The sequence below is a fragment of the Aythya marila genome, assembly GCF_965140915.1.
Source record: "Aythya marila genome assembly, chromosome: 16".
Taxonomy (NCBI): Eukaryota; Metazoa; Chordata; class Aves; order Anseriformes; family Anatidae; genus Aythya; species Aythya marila.
The window spans coordinates 9,642,314-9,653,890 of NC_139057.1; the positions used below are offsets into that span (position 1 = coordinate 9,642,314).

The window sequence follows — 11,577 nt, forward strand, 5'->3', positions numbered from 1 at the left end:
GACTGAAGGATGGCATGGTGTTTCCAATTTGGCTAGGTTAGACCACAATTCATCCAGCTTTTTGTACAGATTTCCCACTGAAACTAATGGAAAATCCCTTGTGGATTGAAGGCAGTAGGAAACCTCCAAAGAAACCTGTCCTCAAGATTAGTGATGTAGCTATTCGATGCGACTTCCTTATCTATGTGTCATTTGTAGGTTCGTCTTGTCCCATTGTCCTGAGGAGAAAGCTGTTACTATTTTTCACTGAGGCAACACCAGTTCCTTGCCTAATAAAAGCAGACCTCATAGCGAGCTTTTGAGTCGGGGTAGTACGTGAACTTCAGCAGGGGGGAAAGTAGCTGTCCACAAACTTTTTCTTGATTGACTGCTTCTGGATTTATGTCCTGCTGTACTGTGTATCATGCACGTTCTAAATGCTTCTGTAGTTGTTGATTGGCTGGGGAGCTGTTGCCAATGTACATTGTACTGGTTTTGTTCTAAGCCATAGCTGTTACCAGTTTTATTTTTAAATATGTTGTATTTTTTGCATTCTCTACTTCTAACTGAAATTCATGCTGTGTGTCTCTTTTTACTGTGAGATTTCAGTTAGTGATACGGATGACAAGACCAGTTCAGATTTGATGGGGGAATATACTACCATCAGTGCAAAGCTGTTGGAAGCAGGGGGATTCTGTGGTCAGCAGCTGTCATTCTCCCTAATGCAGTACACTTGCCCATTGCTTGCTGTCTCTTCTCTTCCAGGTACAGTGTGCAGATCATGATAGTGACGGGTCACATGACTTGATAGGCATTTTTGAAACTAACCTGGCTCAGCTGCAGAAAGCAGGTGACGGCTCTCTGGTGAGCTTTCTTAGTTCCTCAATTAAGTCCATATTTCAGTCTTTCACAAACCCTTTTTAGTACTGATCTCTAAGAGATTTTTAGGTTTTGTCTGCAAAAGTGATTTTTTTTTTTTGTTTGTATCTTTGTATTACTAAGCCAGTATCTGGGGGGGAAAAAAAAAACTGACAAGGGGAGGATACTACTGTTTTTCTTGGGTACTGTTAGCCCTCCTGTTCCTACAGACATCCTTGAGCCCATTGTCTGCTGGCCATGTGCCATTTCTTGCCAGCAATTCTTTGTGCTTTTGTCTCTGCTGAGCCAAGTGGAAACAAAAGAGCTTCTTGTTAATGCTGTAACAGAAGAGCGTAGAGGTAGGACTCCTCTCAGGTAACGTTTGTGCCTGAGCTGGTTGCCCTTAATAGCACTCTGGTTGCTTTTTCAGCTAGAGGAGAGAAATGGTGTTTCCAAGGGTCTGCCATTGAGAACCTGTGACCTAGGGTTTTTGGCCTCCTTCCCTCCCTCTGCCTGCTTTGCCTTCTCCTCATCTGTTTGTGTTCATTCCTTTCCCTTAACTGATAAAGAATGTGATTATGTTAAGAGAAACGCTTGCATTTGTGACAGACTTTTTTGTCCTCTGTTACAATGACTGTTCGATGATTCTGCACAGACTAACAGTCATGTCCCAAAGAGGGACTTTCTTGAAGTCTTGACGTATGTGCTTTGCGTAATGATGGTAGCAAAAACATCAATTTAACTTGTCAAATAACAGCCACAGTAATCACAAACCTTTTTAAAATGAAGTCTCAGAATATTGCTGGATAACTCTGAAATTGCGTAATGTCTGACACTGTTCTGTTTCAATAGTTTGCACTGCTGGAAATGCAGGTGTTCTATTACTTGCTTCTTGAATGCTTGCTTTCTGTAGGTGGAATATGAATGCATTCATCCTGAGAAGAAACAGAAGAAAAAGAGCTACAAAAACTCTGGCATTATTAGGATAAAATCCTGCAAGGTAGGAAGATTATTGTCATCATTTGGCTTTTTTATGTTCTCATTGTAAAGAAATCTGTTTTTGTGGGGAGGAGGTGTAACGCTGTCTGTCTGTTTCTCTAGATTGAAACAGATTATTCATTCCTGGACTACATCATGGGAGGCTGCCAGATTAATTTTACGGTGAGTTGTTTCCCCGCTGCACATCTTGGTAGATGCTAAGACAAGGGCAACGGAGTTGCGGTTAGTACTTCAGTTTGCAGTGTGTGTTTTCTTAGGAAGTGATGAAGACTGCCAAAAAGAAGTAACTGTAAATTTTTACTTTTTGCTATTAAGTAGCAAATTTAATGGATCCTGAGTTTCTTATGCTTCTTTTGAGAAATCAGTTCTCAGTCTGTCAGTGGAAAGGACTACTACTCCTTAGACATGCATGTGACCCTGTCTGAAAAGGTGTGCAGGCTTGTTTGCCCGTTCCTGTATGGACTTTGTGCCTGGGAGGAAGGGAGCAGTGTGGAGCTAGCCTAGCCCTCTGTTTTTGGTTATGGTTGGTTCTTAATTGCTTATGGTGATGGTTAAGTGACCTGTGTTATCGTCTTCTGAACTGATTAGGTGGGCATAGACTTCACTGGCTCCAATGGCGATCCCAAGTCACCAGATTCTCTTCACTACATTAGCCCAGATGGGATAAATGAGTACCTGATTGCCATCTGGAGCGTGGGAAGTGTAGTCCAGGATTATGACACGTATGTAAGAGGCTCTTGATTGATCTAGTCACCACATGAAAATGTGTATTAAATGACACACAATGTGTCACAGCGGGTGTCATTGATCAAGGCTGATAGCTCATTCCAGAGCTGTAGCATTTGGGTGACTGAGATGCTGCCTTTCCTTGGAAGATCCCCACAGGTGCTGCTGCTGCTTCCTCCTGCTTCTGGCATTGCCAGGAAAGGCAATGGCAGCACTGCTTAATTCAGAGTGATTTGTCTTCCCATATCTGCCCTTTTATGGCCTGGGTTACTCTAGAATGCTGCTTTAGCTCATTGCTAATCCTTTATTGCTGATGGTGCATTTCAAACACAAGTCTCTTGTTTAATTCATTGGGAACATGTTCAGCCTGCTCTGTCCTTCAGCCAAGCTGTGACTGGGTTGGCTTCTCTCTTGCTACTCTGAAATCTCCCAAGAGTCCTGTAGGATGCTGCATTGAAACAAATTCTGAATCTGTCAGGTCCCTGCCTGAAACACTTGGGTAGCTGGCTACTGGCCATGGGAAGCTAGGTGGCGTACCCATTCCTCAGGGCAGGAATTGAACCTTGGTCTCCAACTGTTTTCTGGGAATAAAACAGAATAATGAAGTATTAAAGAATTGCTGTTTCACAATTCTTCTTGTTACCCTTTCTCCCTAGGGACAAGCTGTTTCCTGCATTTGGATTTGGAGCTCAGGTTCCTCCTAGCTGGCAGGTAAGGCCTTCGCAACACTATGCAGTTGCTCTGTTCATCTCTGTATTCTGTAACTGATTGTAACATCCCTATTTCTAGGTGTCTCATGAGTTTGCTTTGAACTTCAATCCCAGCAACCCTTATTGTCAAGGTGAGGACACCTTTTTATTAATATTTCACTGACAGGGATTGATTTTAAGTGTTGCATTTCTTTCATAACTGGTGAAAAGCATATGTAGCATGAAGACATGCAGCAAACTACAAGTACTCTTACCTGGATGGTGACAAGAGTGAAATTGCGTTGATGCAGATTTCTGTGTGGTCTGCATAAGCTTCAGTGATTGGGACCTGATGGGATTCATCCCAGTGTACCAAGAGAGCTGGCTGATGTCATTGCTAGGCTTCTCTACATTATTTTTCAATGGTCTTGGGAATCTGGAGAGGTCTCAGTCGACTGGCAAATGTTCCAATTTTCAAGAAGGGCAAGAAAGAAGACCCTGGTAATTACAGGGCTGCCAGTCTCAGTGTCTGGTAAAATTATAGCGAAAATTATTCTGGAAGTTATTGAAAAACATCTGACGGACAATGTGGTCATTGGTCATAGCTAACATGGATTCACGAGGGAAAGGTCCTACTTAATTTCCTTTTATTGAAAAGGTCACCCATCTAGTTGACCATGGGAATTGTTGATGCAATCTTTTTTGGATTTCAGTACAGCTTTCAATGCTGCTTCTCACAATATCTTTCTGGACAAAGTGTCCAGCATGCAGATAGATAAAAATAGAATATGATGGGTGAACAATTGGCTTGCAGGTTGGGCTCAAAGGCTTATAATAAAAAGGGTTATATCAGGCTTGTGGTCAGTCACTAGTGGGGTTCCCCAGGACTCTATTTTAGGGTCAGTTCTCTTTAACGTTTTCATAAATTACTTGGACATAGGACTAGAAAGTGTTTTGAGTAAGTTTGCAGATGATAGTAAATTGGGAGGATCTGTTGACTCTGTCGAGGGCAGAGGGGCCTCACATAGAGATCTTGACTAATGAGGGGGCTGGGCAATCACCAAGCACTTTAAGTTTAACTACAGCCAGTGCCAGATTCTGCACCTAGAAGGGGGTAGCTCTGGCTGTATGTAGGGGACAGGAGGCTGGACGGAAAGGAATCTGGGGGTTCTGGTTGATGGCAAGTTAAATATGAGCCAGCAACGTGCCCTGGCAGCCCAGAGGGCCAAATGTGTCCTGGGGTGCATCAAGCACAGTGCTGCCAACCAGATACTCTGTGCTGGTGTGGCCTCACCTTGAGCACTGTGTGCAAGCCTCTCCACAGGCTGCAGGGGAACTTCAGCTCCTTCACCTGGAGCACCTCATTCACTGACCTTGATATCTACTCTTTCTCATTCCTCGCTCTCTCAGCAGTTTGTTTGTTTTGTTTTTTTTTTTTTCTTTTCTTTTTCTTTTTTTTTCCCTTTCTTAAATCTGCTTTCCAAGAGGCACAAACATCACTTGTTGGCTTGGCTCTGGGCAGTGGTGGGTCCCTTTGGGGTCAGCTGAAACTGGCCATTATCTAACATGGAGCAGCTTCTGGATTCTTCCCAGAGAGGCCATCCCTGCAGCCTACCACTACGAAAAACTTGCCACAGGATATTCTATAATTCTATGATTGAGAGAGCTGAGACAGTTCAGGCTGGAGAAGAGAGGGGTTAGGGGCATCTCACAGTGTGCAAAGGGGATGGAGCCAGGCTCTTTTCAGTGGTACTCAAGGACAGGACAAGATACAATGGGCACAAACTGGAACACAGGAGGTTCTAAACATAAGGAATCATTTCTGGGCTGTGTGGGTGACTGAGAAACGGAACAGGTTCCCCAGAGAGGCCAAGGAATCTCCTTTCTTGGAGATCTTCAGAAACAAGCCGGACATGGTTGTTAGGCAATCTGCTCTGGGTGTCCCTGCTTGAGCACAGCGGGTTAGACCAGATGATGTCCAGAGGTCCCTTCCAACTTAACCATTCTGTTATTCTGTCAGTCTGTGCGGAAATTTTTGTTGCTGCAACTTGGTTACTTTTGTTATGTTAGAGGTGGTAGTGAATTCAGATCAGCAATGTGTCTGTTAGTCACACTTTCAAAGCAACCATCTGCTAAGTCTGTTAGAGATTGTGGTTACTTCTTCAGCAATGTGAATATGTTTGAATGTTATCTTTTAAAGGGTTGTCTCAAAATATTATTTTCCTTAAAGCCATCTTTTGCAGTAGTTGTTTCAGCTAATCTCAATGGCTGGTCTGTAAGCCAGGTTAAGAACTCCTAGGATTAAGGACTCTCTCAGCATGGAGTGGCGCAGAATTTTTCTTGAACGAACATTTTTTCCCCAGTTTAGTTTTTCTCTCCAGTCTAAGGCCAAGAAAGAATGGAATCTGAGAACTGGTGTTAAAATCCAAGTGTTTCCTTCATCAGTTCTGTGTTGTCTGCTTCACTGGAATCTGTGCCTTTGCTCTGTGATGGTTCCTGTGCAGTAGTTCAGAGGTAAAGCACTAAAACACATGTGGTGGACAAGGTGAGCAGCATCAGTAAATGAAAGTACATAAATACAAGTTAATATAGGGATCCATCTAAATTGCTCTCCACAAGAAAATACACCATTTAAGATCACATTTATAGGAAAAAAAAAAAAAAAAAAAAAGAAAACAAGAAAAGCTTCTTGCAGGGGAAAATCCTTAGAGGTTTATCTTACAGAAATGTTTAAATCCAGGTGTCAGTGTACACAAGAGAAAAATAAGCAGTTAACTATTCCAGAGAGTTTCTGACCTTGTTGTCTAATTAGATAGTAAGCAATTAAACAAGAGAAACTGGATGACAGAGTAGAAAGGACAAGGTCATAAGCATGCCTTCACTAGATTATTTTTCCATCAACTTCCATGAACTTTATTATGTTGGAAGCATAAAGAATAATGTAAAGAATACAGAATGGTGAAGAAATCTGGAAATCTTGTCTCTGCAGATGTCCATTGGTTTTAGACCTTTGCTTTGTATATTCGCTGCTATCCTGCTGTTTATTTGTCCTTTAGGAGTTCACAGCTGTGTGTGAGTGATCATCATTTTGATTCACTATTCAGTTATGCTTATAGAATAATTACTGGAGAAATTGTGAGGCTCTTTTGGCAGCTTGCATTCCTTGTGTTACAGGGATCCAAGGAATAGTTGATGCCTATCGCCAGATCCTTCCTCAGATACGACTCTATGGGCCAACCAACTTCTCTCCCATTATAAACCATGTGGCAAGGTTTGCTGCACACTCAGCGCAACAAGGAACTGCTTCTGTGAGTCTGTGTCGTTTCCTGCAAATGGGTGATGTTTCTGTTTCCTGTGTTCATGGTGGGATAGAATTGTATGGTAAAGTGATGCATTCTTCTTCCTCAGGATCTCAAGTTTGGTCTTCTCTTACCAGCTTCCAAAGAAGTTGTTGCTACTCCCTTGGTTCATACGTGAACCTGTACCAGTGAAGTATGCAGGGGTCCCGTGTTGGCTTTTAGACCAATTGGACTTTGTCAGCAGTTGCCTCACCCTAACCTCTCTCGCCAGACTCCATCACCTGTAGGGAGAGCACACAATATAAAGGGGCCCTGTGTATTTTATTCCAAACAATGTTTCACTTGAGCATGTATACAAAGACCATCTAAGAAATGTCAGAGAGCTTGACTATTTGTCCCACCATGTTTGCATGCAGAATCAAAATATCTAAAGGGCCAAACTACCAAAGTGGTGTGAGAATTGGCAAATCAATATGCTAACCGTGTTGCAGAACACCCATACTACGTCTGCAGTTGCATTGCATGTCTCATTTGTGTGCTTGCATGGCCAAGACTGCTGTTAAAATTCAACTCCATATCTTAAAACTTTATTGTATTAAAGAATGAAGGGATCGTATTTCCTGATGTATTTAACTGATTCCATTTTTGACCACCCAATCAGAAGGAATTTTGATGTTCACTCTGATACTTTATGGTCTTAGCTGTAGAAGGATTTTGAGTTCTACATAAGTTTGTGCATACATCAAATTAATTTCCCACACTGTGGGGTGTTTGGTCTAGGGAGAGCCACTTGTTATATTTTTGAGGGTGTTTTTTAGCTATTCAAACAATTGGGGGAAATCTTCCTATTTTTCTTAAGCTCCTGTGTTCTTCCCCTTCTGTCATCTCGAGTGTCATCATGTCGTGACATTTGTCACCGCTGTATGTTCAGATTTCTAATACTTATTTAAATTACTGATAACTAAAAAAAAGTTTTTTTGAATTACAAACAGATATTGAATAATGTATTTTATCCTTTTTGAGATGTCAGTGAATAAAGCAGCACCCATCAGTGAGTTATTTATGCACCTTTGTTGATTTAGGATTACTTTGGTCATTGCTAGTATATTCTGGCAACTGGTGTAATTGTTTTTTATAAATTGAATGTAATCCTGTATCTTTTATCTAATGCAGAGGATTCCCCTGAAAAGCACAAGGAAAGGTGGTTTGCATAAGAAAAAAATGGGAATAAACAAAAGTTCGTTTAACGTTCTGTTCTTGTCTTATCCACTGCACAATCTGCTTGCTTTTTTAGAATAAGAAATTGCTTCATTTGCTTTCAGTTATGTGAGCTTTGGTGCTGAACTCCCTAACTGAGTATTTTTTTTTTTTTTTTTTAGCAATATTTTATCTTGCTGATCATCACAGATGGAGAGATCACTGATCTGGATCAAACCAGGCAAGCAATTGTTAATGCATCTAAGCTGCCGATGTCTATCATTATTGTTGGAGTTGGTAAAGCTGATTTCAAAGCAATGGAGTTTCTTGATGGGGACAATGGCATCCTGAAATCCCTAACAGGAGAGCCAGCTGCACGGGACATTGTTCAGTTTGTGCCTTTCCAGCAGTTCAAAAATGTAAGTTGTTTTTAACTTTGTGTGAATTCTGCTTGTAGCATATGTGCAGTTATTACATCCAAAAAATTAGCATGTGTCTAGGCAGCTTATTAATGTTGCAGGCACCAAAGTGTATGGTAGAGCACCGTCCAAACTGTTTCTTGTGAGAGTTGAGATATACGTGCTTCTGGATTCAAAACTGTGTGCCTCATAACTCTATTGCAGCTTTTCTTAGAGAGTTCTCATTGTATCGTTACTATCTCTTGGCTATCGCAGTGTTACAAGGAGTAAAGGAGGTGTTTTCTCTCCTGGGATGCAAGTATTTAGTCAAGGAAGTGAGATTGTTTTGTCTCGGTCTCTGTTGTTGAGTCCCATGAGAAATTTAAGCTGAGATGGAATCTTTCCTGCTATTGAAAGCAGTCCTATCATTCTTCAGCTCCTCCCTGCTTTTTCTGATGGGAAACTAGTGTTCATGCATGTTACGCAGTGAATGAGGTTGAAGAATGGAGTTAAATGGAAACCCAAAATAAGACAAATTGGTAGTGGCTGGGGCAGTGTCCCACCCAGATCAAGGCCATACGAAGGCTGTGTGAGTCTGGGCTTGGAGTAGGAACAAGTGATTTTCAGCAAGAGTACTCTTTGAGACTGACTGCAAGTGCTCCTAAGACTGCAGCAAGACTGAACCAGAGGGAGTGAGACATGGACGAAAGGCAGATTGTGCTGTCTTTTCAACTTTGCTTGCCTGGCAGGTGGGGGCTACAGTCTGAATTCTGTAAGAGAGTATGTCACTGGGCTGGTAATTCCATTCCCTGCAGTATCTTTGATTTATTCTCACTGTTCCTTGCAGGCTCCCCGAGAAGCTCTTTCCCAGATGGTTCTGGCTGAAGTGCCAAAGCAGCTGGTTTCATACTATAAATTGCAGGGGTGGCCACCTGTGAAGCTGCCGGAAACGAAGAAGATGTAGATTGCATCCTCACCCTAGCCATATGTATCACTGCAGTGAAGAGAGCTGTCTGCACTCACACTCTTCCCTTGCACACTTGATGCCTTAATGTCATACCATTCACACTAATACTCTTACCTGCTTATGCTCTGTATCTTTGATCTTTCCTGTTTCTAACTGCAAGAAATGTAAATAAGGAAGAAATGCAGCTGTTGGCAGTTCTTGTCAAAGAAAAATAAACCTTGTTGGTTTTATGCCTTGAAATAGTGATACATCATACCATGCATACTTGGCACGGCCCACCTGCTGCTTGGTGCTAGAGTGGGCATGTGCACTGAACTGCTCACGCAACACTGCTTCAATGTTCATTAGGACAATCATATATACAGTAATGATACTGTGTACATGTTCCTTGATAATTTTTTTTTTATTCTGTCAGGCTGCCTTGGGAATGGGGACCCATCTGCATTGGTTGGTATGAAAGTCAGTTGGCTAGATGCCTGAGGTAGTTCCTGTTGTGCCTTCATAAGGTGCCAGTATATTTTTTATATGTAAAGGTTTATTTTTAAATTTCAGTTACTATACTTTGCAATCATCTTATTTTTTTAATCACAGTTTTGTATTAGCAAAAATTGCTTCTGTGGAGATAAAGGAAGTTGGACTTGTCATTGCACTACAATCTGTCATCACTTTCTTAAATAAATAATGTGCTGTCATTTACAGGCATGTCTGGTCTCGTTTCATTTCTGGGGTTTTTCTTTTGTTTTCCAGCAATGTTTATGCGTGGTTTAAGGAAGATCTTTGCTATAGTATTAGCCTTGGTCGTTCAGCCTAGGTTGAGCATGAACAGCTGCAAAGCAGAGCAAGTTGTCTATCATTAGTTTTGTTACCTGTTAATCACTAAGACTGCTGAATGTATATCCTGCAGCCCTGTCCTGCAGAGATGAGCTGTTTCTTTACTGTGAAATTACGAAAGAATTTGTCTATTCTACTGCACACACCAGGAAATTGTGAGAAGAAATTGGAAGACTGCCTTGGTGATTCAACCTATGAAAATGGTAGGGTACAAATGTGTGAAAGCAGAACTGTGGTGTGGATCCGTATCTTCAACTAGACTAGTCATTATGGATTGTATTCACCAGCTAACTAATTCATAGCTTGTGCTTGAAGGGCAGCTGGTCTATGACCACTACTCAGCAAAGAAAACTTATGTTAGTTTTTCATTCAAACATTGTGTTGACCACGATGTATTCTTCCAGTTTCTATAGGCAGCAGCAGCTTCCTCACTCTAGAGGAAGCTGGACTGTCTTGCCTGAAACAGTCCATCCTCTAGCCTGCAACACCCAGTTTTCTTGCACTTAGATTCTTGAGAGAAAGCAAGCAATCTCTCTAGTTGAGTGTCTGCATAAACTGAAATGTGTTAAAAGCATGGAAGAGAGGGAGGAAAACTGCCAAGTCATCTCAGAAACTGCCCTGTGGTTCTCTACTTGTGTTTTCAGCTTATTACAACCTATAGGCAGAGCCCTCCTTCACTCTTAGGTGTACAAGCAAATCTGAGTCCAGTATGTGTATACATGTGTGTGCCTTTTCTTGCCTTTTTAAAATGTTTTTCTTTAAAGGAGGCTTACAGCAGTAATACTGAAATTTCAACGATCCTTTGGCCCAAGTAATACCAGTAGCATTGCATAGTCTTTGGTTTCAGTTTAACTTCTTTTGGCAAGAAGCTATGAGCATGTTGTGACTTTCCTCCAGCCTTTAGAGGCAGAATATGAACTCTGAGACAGCAGAATGCATAGTGAGAAATGCATTTTGCCTCTCCTTTTTAAATAAGTTCCTGCTCAAAAGGAGGAAAAAGAATCCTTCCTAGTATCCATCTGTCTTCAATGGCTATGAAGGGAGCTTAGAAAATCTGTTCCTTAGCTGGCTGAGGTGACTGCAGATGCTGGATTTGATGATAGGGGTGACTTTCCCTGTTTGGGAGAGGAAAAAAAAAAAGATGTGGTAGAGGCTGTTATGAGGAACTTCCTCCTTTTGCAGTCGGAGGTGCTGCTTACCTGCAGAAAAGTGGCTGAAACGTGAATGAGCAACAGGATGGAAGGCTGTCACTGGAGGAGGAGAAGAGCTGCATGGCTCTACGCTGAGATAAAAAGCCACAGGAGGGTCAAACTTGGAAGCTGCTAAAGCAGGATGGCATAGTTCTGACTGGTTTCTCTCATTCTTGACTCTCCCTAGGGCTCCTGTTCTAGACAATGTGGAGGCTGCTGCTGGGCAGTTCCGTTGGAGGCTGGGATGCTTTGTGCCTTGTGCTGCCCTGGGCGTAGCTGGAATGCAGGCTTGCAGCATGACTTGCTCAAGGCAGATAAGAGCTCAGGTTTCCTTCCCCAGGAGGCTGTGCTTTTCTCACCCTGTGACTGTGCACTCCATGCCATTCCACATCCCTCTTTGGTTTTATGTCCTCCTCAAGCTTTTTCAGGCTGTGTCCTGTTGGA

General features: G+C 42.1%; 1 protein-coding gene across 3 annotated transcripts in view; it reads left to right on the forward strand.

Annotated features, from left to right (window-relative positions):
- The window catches only part of CPNE1 (copine 1), a 41,579-nt gene extending 31,771 nt beyond the window's left edge, over positions 1 to 9,808 (forward strand). For all 3 annotated transcript variants that reach the window (XM_082773102.1, XM_082773104.1, XM_082773103.1), the window contains 9 exons: positions 745 to 843; positions 1,751 to 1,837; positions 1,939 to 1,998; positions 2,425 to 2,558; positions 3,219 to 3,273; positions 3,352 to 3,403; positions 6,426 to 6,559; positions 7,930 to 8,166; positions 8,993 to 9,808. In XM_082773102.1, the coding sequence (XP_082629228.1) occupies positions 745 to 843; positions 1,751 to 1,837; positions 1,939 to 1,998; positions 2,425 to 2,558; positions 3,219 to 3,273; positions 3,352 to 3,403; positions 6,426 to 6,559; positions 7,930 to 8,166; positions 8,993 to 9,109 (975 nt within the window). In that variant the 3' untranslated portion in view covers positions 9,110 to 9,808. The remainder of the gene's footprint in view (positions 1 to 744; positions 844 to 1,750; positions 1,838 to 1,938; positions 1,999 to 2,424; positions 2,559 to 3,218; positions 3,274 to 3,351; positions 3,404 to 6,425; positions 6,560 to 7,929; positions 8,167 to 8,992) is intronic.
- The last annotated feature ends 1,769 nt before the right edge of the window (positions 9,809 to 11,577 follow it).